At 40.8% G+C, this 13,084-nt stretch overlaps 1 protein-coding gene across 2 annotated transcripts in view; it reads left to right on the top strand.

The window, feature by feature from the left end:
- MPZL1 (myelin protein zero like 1) overlaps positions 1 to 11,988 on the top strand; it is a 144,490-nt gene extending 132,502 nt beyond the window's left edge. For both annotated transcript variants that reach the window (XM_078656704.1, XM_078656705.1), the window contains exon 6: positions 7,680 to 11,988. In XM_078656704.1, coding sequence (XP_078512830.1) covers positions 7,680 to 7,778 — 99 coding nt within the window. In that variant the 3' untranslated portion in view covers positions 7,779 to 11,988. The remainder of the gene's footprint in view (positions 1 to 7,679) is intronic.
- The last annotated feature ends 1,096 nt before the right edge of the window (positions 11,989 to 13,084 follow it).

Genomic DNA, 13,084 nt, shown 5'->3' on the forward strand with positions numbered 1-13,084 from the left:
CGCCATGGGTTGAATTTTGGATAGGATTAGGTGTACTTTTTCTGCTACTATGGCTCATTATTGTTTTTAGTTTGGGACAAATGATAGATGGAAATTCAGTACAATGGACATAGCAAGTAAGAACATCAACTTGCTCCTGCAACCTTACAAGTCATCTCATCGTGAGCGAAGAGACCTGTCATCAGTGAACATCACAGCTGTTCCTATGCCTGGTGGTATAGCATGGGACACAACTGATTATGACATTTATGGCCCAGTGGAGCTGCTGAAAATTCCACACGAGTTCAAGGTTTCTTTAAGTGATTTGGTTTCATCAAGCACCTTTTCTGATGATTGGGACTTTGAAACTGTTAATAATATGATGTACGATTTAGAAATGTCAGCAACATTTCAAAAACATGAACACCTAGAAGGTTCAACAAGTTATGAAGAACTGTATTGTTATAATTTTGGTCACCATAATTTGCACGAATCTGTAAATCCTAGAAATGTTTTTGCTTACAATCAATGGGAACATTGTCCAACGCCGCCACAAGGCAGCTCTAAAACATTTTATGACAAATGTCCATACTTTACAGGTTTTAATGTCACAAACCCAGAAACGTTTCATTTAAAAAATGTGAATAAGACAGGAATGAAAAACATGTTGGCCAATACTAAACAAATTATTCTGCAAACTTTTATGCTCAGCTGTCTACATTAGGGTACAACTTTTGGAGAGACAATATTGAGACAAAAACTGTCTGGGGCACAAAAGAATGGCAGGTGCAGGGTTTAGAAGCCTGCATTATACCAGAACAAAAATCGCATTTTTGAATGACCCTGTTCAACAAACACCATGTCTTGGCTTAGCTAAGATAAAAGATTTAAACAAACTGTCAATACCTAAGGCCACACCTGACAGTAATGGCACTGCAGATGAGGAGGTAGACGTGAAAAAGATTTTAAAACACAACAGAACCAATCCTGATTGGAAACTATGGTTAATCTGGCCCATAGACACGAATAACTGTCAAGATAGATTCATGAACAAAACAGAAGGGTTCAAAATGAATAGGCCAGATCCAAGATACTCCCAGAGACAACATCCAGGGATAGTCACCACATACAGTGTAGGAAAACTATGCCTTGATTGGCTACAGAAATCCACACATCCAGAAATTAAACAACACTTGACTTTACTTAAAGAAGACGTTCACTTACGAGACTTCTTATTTGGGCCTCGTAAACAACGTCAAAAACATGTCACATACGCCGGTATATATTCTGCTTACAATGAAGCTTGGAAAATCACGCAAATGGAAACTGCAGAAAAAATACGAGAAATTGATTGTATTAATTTAGAGAAAGCACTCTCTGTAGTGGACAATGGGTTAACGACACTGTCCTCAAGAATTTATTCTTTGGACAGCATTGTATCATCTGCCATTGACATAATAGAACAGGATTTGCTGATGTTACAACATGGCCAGTCTCAATTGCGTTCTATATTGCTACTAGGCTGGACGTTACAAAATCCCCGTTCAGGCTATGTGCTGTGGCGTCTAATCAATACCATGTCATTGTTTACTGTCTTTAACCTTACAGATAAACAAATCTCTCTGGCACAAAGAGGAGCAGACTATACGATGCTGAGCATTGAAAAACTGGAAAGATTACCATTGACAGTTTCTGAGAAACCTGTCGTTGAATGGATAATACATGGCACCATCACAATACCAGTGATGATTTTCCAATTTCAGTATTGTCTACAGAATATACCAGCAGGCCTGTATGAATGGTTGGGTAAAGGATACATGAAGTCAACCTGGAATGTACCATACACACACAAATGTTGGAGTGGGGGAGAGGAGGTATTTCTTATTACAACAAATTATAAAAACTCACTAAGGGGTACACTTTTATGTGAAGGTATTAATTTACATGGCGCCTGCAAAGGTTCTTTAAATAACCTTTCTTGCCACTTGCACAGTACTCCAGCGGCCGTGATAGAACCGATTTTCAGGCAGCTTTCCAATGGGAGCTACGTTATGTTCAACGATCACAGCAGTTGTGGCATGTTGCCAGGAAAAGCCTATCTGGTTAGTGTGTCGGTCAGGGTCACTTGTTGTATGCAAGTAATGTATCCAAAAAGTAATACAGACCGGCCGGGAGACGGCGTTATGGCCTTCACTGAATATCTCTTCTATACGAATTGATACTTTAAGCAGAATGAAAGCCATTCTTTTACAAAAAACGGTGCCACTGACCTAGTCTAGAGAAACGTATGATCTGCAAGTTGAAAGGACTTCTGCAGAGATGCATGCCTTATCAACAAACTGCCCAGTACATTTCGCAGAAATGCTAGGTCAAATCTTAAACATGTCTGATACCAGTGGCATCGCACATGTATTTAAGACGATCTTTTCAGGACTGTTAACACCATTCGAAGCAGTCCTCGCCATTTTTCCAAATTTCGTGCACTCTGTGTTCAGTGGTCTGCCTCTACTTTTGAGACTTGTAGCAGGAATTCTATTTTTGTTTCTCCTGCTCCGATATGGCAAGTCCAGTCACCGACGATACCCAGGTTACAATGGAACGGGCTCTCCTGGCCATGCGGTATCATGAAAGAATTACACAGATTCTTGGCTTGGCTCGTTTAAGAGATCTGAATACCACTTGGTTCCTTTCATTCAGACCAATCTGGCAAGATTGCATCTTACCTGTTCTACGATGCCTGCTTTGCGGAGAAGAATGCGTGTTAGACATCTGTCTTACACTTCCATCAGCACTGCCAACGGATGTTGACGCCTTGCTAGGTCCGGTAACGATTCATGCATTGTGTTGCCCCCAACGGCTGCCAATCCTGATGACGGCACTCATTGAGATCTCACCAGCGAATCCTGCTATTGGTGAGGTACGTGGAACAGGCACACAGGTACCATCTACATTGAACATTGCTAATGAGAATGATGCTTTTGGCGATGCTTCACATCTATGCACATTTGATCTACTTGATGAAGTAGTTCCACTTTCACCAACTGTGGTAGACTGTTTCTTTGCCAGGTTAGATGGTTTGATGTTTTCTCCCGACACCGAGAATAACTTTTGAAAGTGCACACAGCGTTCCATGAACTCTGAAATTTGGCCTTCGGTTTTTCAAAAACAAACCCTCTAAACTTGGGAACTGTATGTTTCGGCAATCTACATTTGAATTTTTTTTTCTTCCCTTTTCAGAATAGAACTTTTCCATTGGCACAAACTAATCTGCTTAAAATAGAACTATTCTTCGAAAACAGGAAATTCATTTGACACTTACTATAGACAAATATTTGGCATTATCTCATGAAAACGTTACCAGTTTATATATTCTGCTATGAAATGGTCTCTACTTTTTTTTTCTTCTGTAAATTTAGAGCCATTTCATGACTGTCATTTCATGTTTCATTTAGATAACATATTTTAATGACAGCTATTGCTTGTAAAATGCGTGCGAGACAAATACTCATGTATGTGTATGTACCATATTTGATGCATCTCCTCTTTTGGGTGGGATTATGAACACATGCTTTAGTTATGTTTTTTATGCTTATATATTTAGTAATCCTAGACCTAATACGTGGAGTGGGTGTTGTATAGCGTTTTAGGACCCTAGTGTAATTTTCCCGATTCATGCCCTTATATAGGTATAAAATGTCATATCCTTATATAGGCATAGAAATCATAACCATATTAAGACATAGCTCAAGTAGTCCTAATACGGCTTGGCTACTTCCACTAGTTCCGAAAATCTACAACGATTTCTTGGAAAAACCCGCCTTCAGCAGTCAGGGACTTCCCCCTGCATGAATATTAATTTATCCAAGAACTCATGGAGTTTTCAGAGAATTAAGTCTCTAATGACGTTATGTCCAATTTTACGTCAAACTGCACCTTCAAGGTATAAATATGCCCACACTTGTCCAAACAAACACATGGTGGTTTGGAGCAGTTTGACTATCCACTTGCCCGACGCGCCCTGCTGCAGCAAGTGCCGAACGAGGCCGACCCTCCAGCTGACGCACTGAGAGATGCTGTACTTTCTCCAGCCGAGAAATCCAGCTCCAGTGCTTCCAGGCTACCCTTGTGGGTTGCTGGGAAATCGAGTCCTGAGAGAGAGATACAAGACCTCCTTCATTCTAAACCAAGGTACGGAGCTGATTAGACCCTAAGAGAATTCTTGGATTAGATTCTTGGCAAAGAATACTAAAACTAGGCTACACCTCACTTACTTCTTCCCTTGTACTAGACCTAGGTTAGGTACACCGGGGTAGGCATATTTTAGAAAACACCAGTCGAGTACTTTTAGTCATTATTTATCACTGTATGTATTTTATGCTTTTTAGGTATTTTATGGCTTAGAACCCATATCATGCTTTTACAATATTATTTTATAATACTCTTCGTACTGTACACTTTGTACTTTACGGCAAGTATTACGATTGCAGCAGTTCATTTCTTATGCTTGAGAAAGAAGACTGTTCAATAAATATATTTTATTGAAAACGCCCGTCTCTCTATTTCTCTGCACTTCTGGTGAAACGAAGCATGCACGATTGACTGCGGAAAATAACTATCTAATGTTTCCGTGACTCTAGAGCTATATTTCTTATTCTTGGGGAACAAAGTTGTCATGTTTTAAGCGGTTGTCAGAAACTAATCCCTTCTTGTTCATTCGAGAATGTTTCTAGTGACCTCTGAGCTAGCTGGCACACACACAATTAAGTCTAGTATATTCGGTAGAGACCTAGTAGACTTCAGTTCTACGTCTAAACTACAGGATACACTATTCCAATGCACAGAGCCTATTGGGAATATAGGAACTACACTACACCTGAAGCTGCTTAACTTCAAGTACTAAGCTCCCACATGTCCTTTAGTGCCCCTAGACGAGGTTTGTGTCTGTGGCCACTCCTTTGTTATCCTGTTAGGGTCTGGAAAAGGCAAAGGGACACAACATTTCGTTTTCATGCCTCAGGTAGGTTATCCTAGCTCAGGATCTCATGCAGCTCCTACACAATCCCCACTTAAGTCCTCCCATTTTATAACCCCCAAGCACCATCCTCCAATCCCTACTCTTCACAGCCTACTAATAAATCACACTCTACAAAATATGTTCATTAATGCACACTCCACAGTACTCTTTGATATAGCGCCAGGACGCCCTTGGGCAACAGTGGGCTCTACAAATATCCTGAACATTAACATTGCCGAACACTCGAGATATTGCTGACAAACCTCCCACAGACCTAAATGAATCCGTTTAATGTAAAAGTAAAGTGTGAAATACATCTTGGTATATTTTGGACAAGATCATTCGAAGCTAAATTTGTCCAGCATAAAAAAAGCAAATAATTGTTAGAGGAAATGCTGCCTCTGGCTTTATTAGTTTATTAACTGCTTTGGCCAGGGTAAGGTTGCTGCGTATGAATTTCCACTCCTTAGCATTTCCTCTAGAAAGATGTGTAACATATGTTAGACTTATTGCTGACCACCTTGCCATTTCATTGTCGAGCCCAGATTGGACCATAAGACCAGACTATTCCCACAAACGGTTTCTGTATTGCAGGCTCTGCCTACTAAACAATGAGATGTCACTGATTGAGGTTGTATTCTGGCAAAAGAGGAGAGTGGTGACATACTACCGGTGAAATTGAGCATCACAGCCACTTGTAGCATTAGTGATGGGTTGCATTCTTTAGCAGACATTTTTATCCTTTGTCAAACAAACCAGTCTACCCTAATAGTTGACTTTCTTAACATTCCTTTACTAATAGTTCGTAAAGTAGCAGCAAGGTGGTTGCTTTGCATTTTTACACTGCTGCTAGGCGCTGACTGCGCGGCAAATTTTCAGGCACAATTGTCAACCCTCAAGTCATTTTAGATGGATTAAATGAGTGTTCCAGTGACAGATGCTTGAATAGGATGCAAAACTGAGCAAGGCGTCCTCCAAGTAGGCGCTCTGTAACTCTGAACGTTGGTGAGGTTCTGTTGAGTAAAGGAAATAAGATTTTGTTTTTGGGCTTTTTCATTAAGTGTGACTGGTTCGGTGCAGGAAAGACTTTTGTTCATTATAATTTATTTTTGTGGTCTTTTTTTGTTTTAATACCTACCTCCTTTTAAATCTATAGTAAGGACCCTATTCCAAGCGTGTGAAAATTATGAAGATTCCACTAGAAAAAGCATGGTCCATTCTAACACTGTTTACTGTCAGCACTAAGGAACAGCGGCACGCATCTCAGAAAGAAAGTGAAGCTGGTGCCTGCTCGCTGGAGCTTTTGACCATCTCACAGTTGGCAAGCAGGGGGTAATCACTTTGTGCCACGTAATGAAAAGGAATTGGGAGCTAGATGCTTTGTGTATCACCGGTCTGACTCTGGGACCTGAAGGCCTAACAGTAGAGGAGTATCCATGGTCTGCTGAGAGCACCCCGACAGGAGAGCCTGTGTTCGGTGTAAGTAGCGCTTGTATTGTCTGCAGACTTGGGCAGAGTTCACCTGGCACTGGATCCATTTAAACCTGCTGCTCTTGACTAAGTGATCCTTTCAGAATAACCTCCATTTAGTTCTGTGGGATGGTATTGGATTGCTTGATTTTTAACCATTTCATATTGACATTACTGCTCTATAGCCCCCACAGAGAGGCTTAGTTTCCTGTTAACACACAGGATGGAACACTTGGAGCTATCTACCCAGCCAGACTGAAAGCTGTGCAGGCTGTAGTTGACCTTGCAGGTCTGTAAAGAGGCTTCTGTGATGGCAGCTCCGCGTCCTGTCAAGTTCGGTTACTTTCTATGGGCCACGCATCTCCTCCCAAGCCTAAGGGCACGCGCTGGCCAAAATAGGGAGTGCTGTTGTATGTACCAGGAGGTGCCTCGGCTTAAAGATTTGATGAAATCCAAGGCTTCATTCTCCAGCAGTATCTTCTGAAATATCCTGGTCAGACGCGGCTGTCCAGGCTTCTCGCTTTGATTTTGCTGACAGAGAAACTCCATCAGCCAGACAAAAGTTAAAACAATTAAATAAACTCAGCTAGTTTTTATTTTCTTCTTTTCTTTGGGTGATTGGGCTTTCTTCTCATCCAAAGCAAGAGGAGGATCTCGGGCATCCCAGCCATATCTTTTTCGGAAGAGGCACAGGGAGCATTTCTATTTACCCTCTTTCAGATGAGGCATCTCCTGCTCCCACAGTGCTCTATATTTTTGGGGTGCCTATAACCTTATTACTCTTACCTGCAGGGTAAAAATGGCTTCTGAAAACCAGTCGATCATTGCGCCCTCACCTGTGGCTTTGATCCATTATGGCGGGATAGTAGACACTCGCTATTGCCCGCAGAAGTGGGCACTAATGCTTAATTGGAAGTTACTTAAGCATCTTATTAAACCTTGTGCTTGTGGTGTGTAGTTGTAAAGTTGAAGGTCCAGTTTCCAACACTTAATCAGAAACATGATACATATATTGTTTTTTAATATATTGTTCACTCTTTGCTACTTGTGTACCCTTCCTCTGCAGTAATTTTTGTAGGGACCGTCTGATAGTGCTGGATTTCCGACACTTGCATCATATTTAGTAGAGGTTCAGCCAAGAGGAATGAAGCTGGATGGGGTTTTAAAAACTGCTGACCTCTTAATGAATGACTTTTCTCGTTGCATCTGTTCGCAGGGCCCAGTCATATACGCTCAACTAGACCACTCAGGAGGTACAAGCAACGAGATCATCAAATCTGAATCTGTTGTGTATGCTGACATTCTCAAAAAGTGAGGCGAGGATCTCCCGAACGCCACCAACCTACAAAGCTGGAACAGGGGGCAACCTTTGCAACTGGAATCACTTGAAGCAAATGTGCCCCGGAACTACACATGGCCTTGCAGCCCTGGACCAATGCATGTGAATACGGACAGATGTGTATTATATATAAATGTGCCTGTAAATATTCTATTTAAGTTTACCAAACTGAGACCAGTGGTGCCTGCTTGAGAGGTGGCCAGATTCCACTCCTCGCAAGCAGCTATTTTTAAACTTTTTTTTTTTTTAGTGTTGTGGCAGATGGGGTGATGAGAAATATTTTTTCACAGGTTGTCGCATGGTATTTTAATATATAAAATTGAAAAATGTATTTTTAGGAGAAACAATTTACATATAGCTTGTAAACCATAGTTGCAATAGAGCTAATGCTCCCTTGAGTTCAAAAGAGGGGGTTGTGACTGCCTTTCATGCCCAGTACCGAGAGCAAGTGATTTCAGGGGTTGGGTGGTTGAGAGGTACCTCTTCCAGATATTTATAAAGACGCTGAGCACTGCCACCATCTCAAATTAAAAGACGTAGCCTTGACCTAGTGTGCTTGGGGTACATTGGGAAGTGTTCTGTGTGCATTCCTGGCTGTGCTTCCAAAGCTGCTGTTTGGATTAATGGTGCCTCTTTAACAGTTTCCAATTCAATGTAGGAGTGTGTAGCAACCAGGTACATTGTCAAGTATGCCTAGTTTGTTTCTATACTAATAATTGTTTTAAGTACCATTGACTTCTTCATAGCGAAACTAAGAATGTGCGATTCCATTTCCACGCAAGCACCTGTTTTGCTTCTTCATGTAACTATTGCACTCCAGTCATCTAATCTCTTCCAAATCCATGATGTGCCTCCACTGAGGGGGTCCAGTTCTATACAGTGATGTGGCACCTCTCTGCCCTTAGATTGATGGGTATTGCATGGTACAGGCTACCTGGAATTCATAGACAAATAGGCAAAAGCAATAAGAAAACAGTATTCACAGCCTCGTAGATTTATTGTCTTTGTGCCAGCCTCTCGCTTCTGAATTTTAGTAGGTAGCCTAAACCACTGTGGAGGGGGCATAAGATGGGGGGGGGGGGGGTCTGCTGGTAGGTATTGAGTCCCCTGATGAGTGTCATCCAACCACTTATAAGTCTTGGCGAACCTTACTGCTGGTGGAAAATTGAGACACCAAGCCCACACCGCGGTGAAATGCCACATCCATCGCAGGTGTAAGAAACCCTGCTGTTGCAGTTGTTCATCTAAGAAGTAAATGAAGTACCTCTACCTCTTAACCTGACAGGCCTTTTATGGTGCAGACACCTGGGTCCGCCTAAGGACTTGAGTTGTAGCATGATGACATGCCCAGGGTACCGCAGCCTCTGTTGGGGCTACTCAAGATGTTTCAGGAGATGGCATAGAAGCATGACCTGGAAACCTTCGATGAATGCATTGTGCATCTTTAGGAGCCTTTGTGTAGTGTTTATTGTGCTTTGAATAACCATGTTAAACTGTAATGTTGTTGCCTATAACAATGTGCAGCCACTTTAGGTGGCAGACTATTGAAACTTTAAGTCTGTGTAGGCGTAGCCGAAGGTATTTCATTTATACAGTAGATTTTTATTTTTTATGCCTTTTCTATCTACCTGGCACGCTGTATAGCTTTGTTTGTAGCCTATTGCTAAATGTACAGCCCTTTCTCAGCAGGTTCTGATTTGGTTTATTTTGTCGCTCAGCCCCAGTGCATTGATACTTGTCCCACTGATACCACAGTATTTTTTGTTTCTTCCAAAAACACGTTCAAAATGGTTGTGATGAAGGGCATATTTGTTTGGTGCCCTTAGGGAATAATTTAAAGCATTATTTTCTAAAATGTCTGGCCCATGTCCATGTGGACTGGGCGTGTTGTCATTACACTGCGGGTGTGGTCCTATCTACATGCCTCCCCGCAGGCTGGAGTCCGCATCCTTTCGAGAGATCCGGAACATTACAAGATGCAGAATTGAATTCTAAAATTGAAACTACTTCATATTTTTATAATACAGGCATAAATGGATGTCCTAAAAACACTACAACGTGATATTTTCTCCATTTTTATCTCATTGCATCAGTGTCAAAAGGTAAATGTGCAAGGTCTCTAGACTAACCCTGTCTTGATATCCTGTGCACTGAACTGAGCAATGAAAATTATAGAGCGTTAAAATGAGTAGTGCTCTATGTTCTAAGGATAGAAACTGTCTCTTTCTGTGATTGATGAAGGGAGACTAAAGGGGGACAGTGCTGCACTGGAGGCAAATAGCAATTTCTGCTCCTCCATAAACAAATGTGGATTTTTCACATCTTTTATGTGTGCGTCGAAGAAGTAGATATGCGTGGTCCAGCAAGCAATGGGTCCCTCCACCTTATTGGGACTTCCTTGCCGTTTTCAGCCAGTCTATGTTGAAGAAAGTGGTGGGACGTTGGACACTGTGATGCCACAATCCCACTTAACACAAAAGGATCCTCTAGCTATACTGTAAATCAGATCTTAGATATCAACATTTCACCAGCTGGTCAGTTCTTTCAAGCACAGGAATTATCCGTCATTGAGTCTAGTCTTCTGCATCACTTGTGCTGCAAGGGGTGGTCTTGCAAAGTTGTAGATCCAGTGCATCCCACAAGGGCTATCATGGCACCTTGTAGTTCAGTGGGGCTTCCCTTGTGAATCCAGAATCAAGACTAAAGCGTTGAGTGCTCTTCCACCAGTCGACACTGTCCTGCAGGTCTATGTACCTTTACATACAGCGGTGGAAGGTAGTATTTAATTTAAAACATTTTATCCCCTGGAAAATTAACTGCGTTTATAGAGGTAAGTGGACACGAAATAAGCGGGAAAAGATGTTCATATAGTTGGTGGAACAAAATAAAAAAAAGTAAACTGGAATTTCAAACTATTGAGTTGAATCTTCTGTCTTGATTTTACTTGTGTCAAACACATTGGGCAGTAAATAAGGTATTTAGGCCAGCAAGTGCAGTGCAGCCAAGTAGGAAATAAATGGTCATGGGCTAAAGAAAATAAAGGTAGTGGGGATCAAAATGTTTAGGTCGTAGGATATTTTTTCCATCTCCAACTTTTTTTCTCTGCTGTTATTTTCTGCAGACCTTTTGATCAGATAAGCACTTGTCCCCAAGAAGGAGTTTTATAAATTGTCTATTAATTGATCAAACCTTATTAGCTGGTGTGATGGCCATCTTCTTCGTATGACTTTGTGTTACCTACTGAATAGAGACAGTAAAGTCTGCACTATTTATTAAAAAACAATCACAACTTTTAAATTTAATATGGGAAAAATATCGCTTTACTTCCTGTAGAGTTGAGCATCTTTTGTGGGTGTTAAATTATGTACTACTTTTTGAAGTGGTAGATTTTAGTTCTTTTAAGTCAAATAAAAGCGGGTGGGTGACTATGGAAAATAAAAACAATAAAGAATCCCTAAAATTCCCTGTTTTCTGTTTCCCTTGATTTTCTTCTGAAGAATAAGATTCGGAAGTTCACATCTGACGGTCTATTTGATATTGAGTTAATTTTACTCTTTGGGGAGATTTATATACATTGCCTTGCAGCTTAGGTTAGCATTACCTTGGAACCATGTATTCATTGATATGACATTGCACGTGCACAGCCACGCAGTTATAGTTCCACTGAAAATCCTTGCATCCTCTTCCCTGGATACCATTTTTTTTAGTCTGCTGGTTACACATGAGGTTTAAAGTAGGTTGTCCATATTGATTGATCTTCATGCTTGAAATTTCTGTATTCATAGAAGAGATCCCAACTCTTTTGACTTTATATTTTTTTTAAGGTGAATCGATAACACATCCCTTATGTGTATTGTTGCCATAGGTAGTGCACCGTTGGTCACATGGACATTATTTTCACTTTTCGCTCTGAGGTACAAAAGGTATTTGGCCTGCTGCAGTACCATAAACACTATTATAGACTTTTTCTTTGACATAAAGCCTGTAATGTCTTCCTGAGATCATGCAGTAATAATGACTGAATTGCACTGTTCTGTCACCGGTTTATCCTTTTCATTTAAACTATTTTTGTACCATGGTCTTGAACCTCATTTATTGAAGCTGCCATTTTTTTCTTATTTTGTCTCGGATGCCTTAATCTGTTTTGATTGTAGTTGTCATTGTTTTAATAAAATTTTCAACTGCTTTTTTGTTGTGATTTGTCGTCCTGTTTCATGAATTATCCTTGTGAAGTCAACGAGGAAACTGTGGTTACACGCACCCTTTTCCTGGGCGAGGCACATTTTATGCTGTGGTGGTACGTTGGAAATTGTTGATGACTTTAAACTGTAATAGAAATGCATGCAGTCTTTTCTACTTTGGTGTTGTTTTGTCCTGATCACATCAAATTTAATGTTTAATTCTGTAACGGAAGCAAACATGTATTCAAAGACTTAGACAATTTCTACAATTGCCAAACTCTCAAAGTGCAGTGTAGGACATTTCCAGTGTAGACTGTACACTCTTTGCAGAATAGATGCATTTCTCCACCCAAGAGCCTCCACCAACCATGATCCATGTTTAGAATAATTCTCTGCTCGGCTGGACCTATCAAACGTTCTATTACATTTATTTAATACATTGAAAAGGATGCATTCACACAGTATTGTTTTTTTCTAGAGAACATCCCCTTTTCATACATTTTCATTTGTAGGGCATCCCATCACTTTCTCAGCCTATATGCTTTTATCTGTGGTTCTGGTATTTTTAGTGGTTTGTTTAGTGAGCACTTTATTGTCCATTGTTGTATTTAATGATGGTTGGTACTGAAAAGTTAAATGTATCTGACCTCATAAGGGATCTTTGGAGTGTACTGTGCGTATGATTCTGTATTGCAATTTATTTTATTCCACTGGAATAAACGTTTTCTGTTGCTGACCTGAATGGACAGTTCTCTATAGTAGATTCATTAGCAAAGTATATAACTTTGATTCAGTGAATGAGAGTGTGTACTCTTTAGTGTAACTTAGTCTGAAAAGGTGGTAGCAACTCTACTATGTATGGATTTGGTGAGCGATTTTTAGCATGAGGCTGCAGGAAGTCTGTCGTCTGTTGGGAAGCCCAATGTCGTCTGTTGGGAAGCCCAATGTCGTCTGTTGGGAAGCCCAATGTCGTCTGTTGGGAAGCCCAATGTCGTCTGTTGGGAAGCCCAATGTCGTCTGTTGGGAAGCCCAATGTCGTCTGTTGGGAAGCCCAATGTCGTCTGTTGGGAAGCCCAATGTCGTCTGTTGGGAAGCCCAATG

The sequence above is a fragment of the Lissotriton helveticus genome, chromosome 8 (genome assembly GCF_964261635.1).
Source record: "Lissotriton helveticus chromosome 8, aLisHel1.1, whole genome shotgun sequence".
Classification (NCBI taxonomy): domain Eukaryota; kingdom Metazoa; phylum Chordata; class Amphibia; order Caudata; family Salamandridae; genus Lissotriton; species Lissotriton helveticus.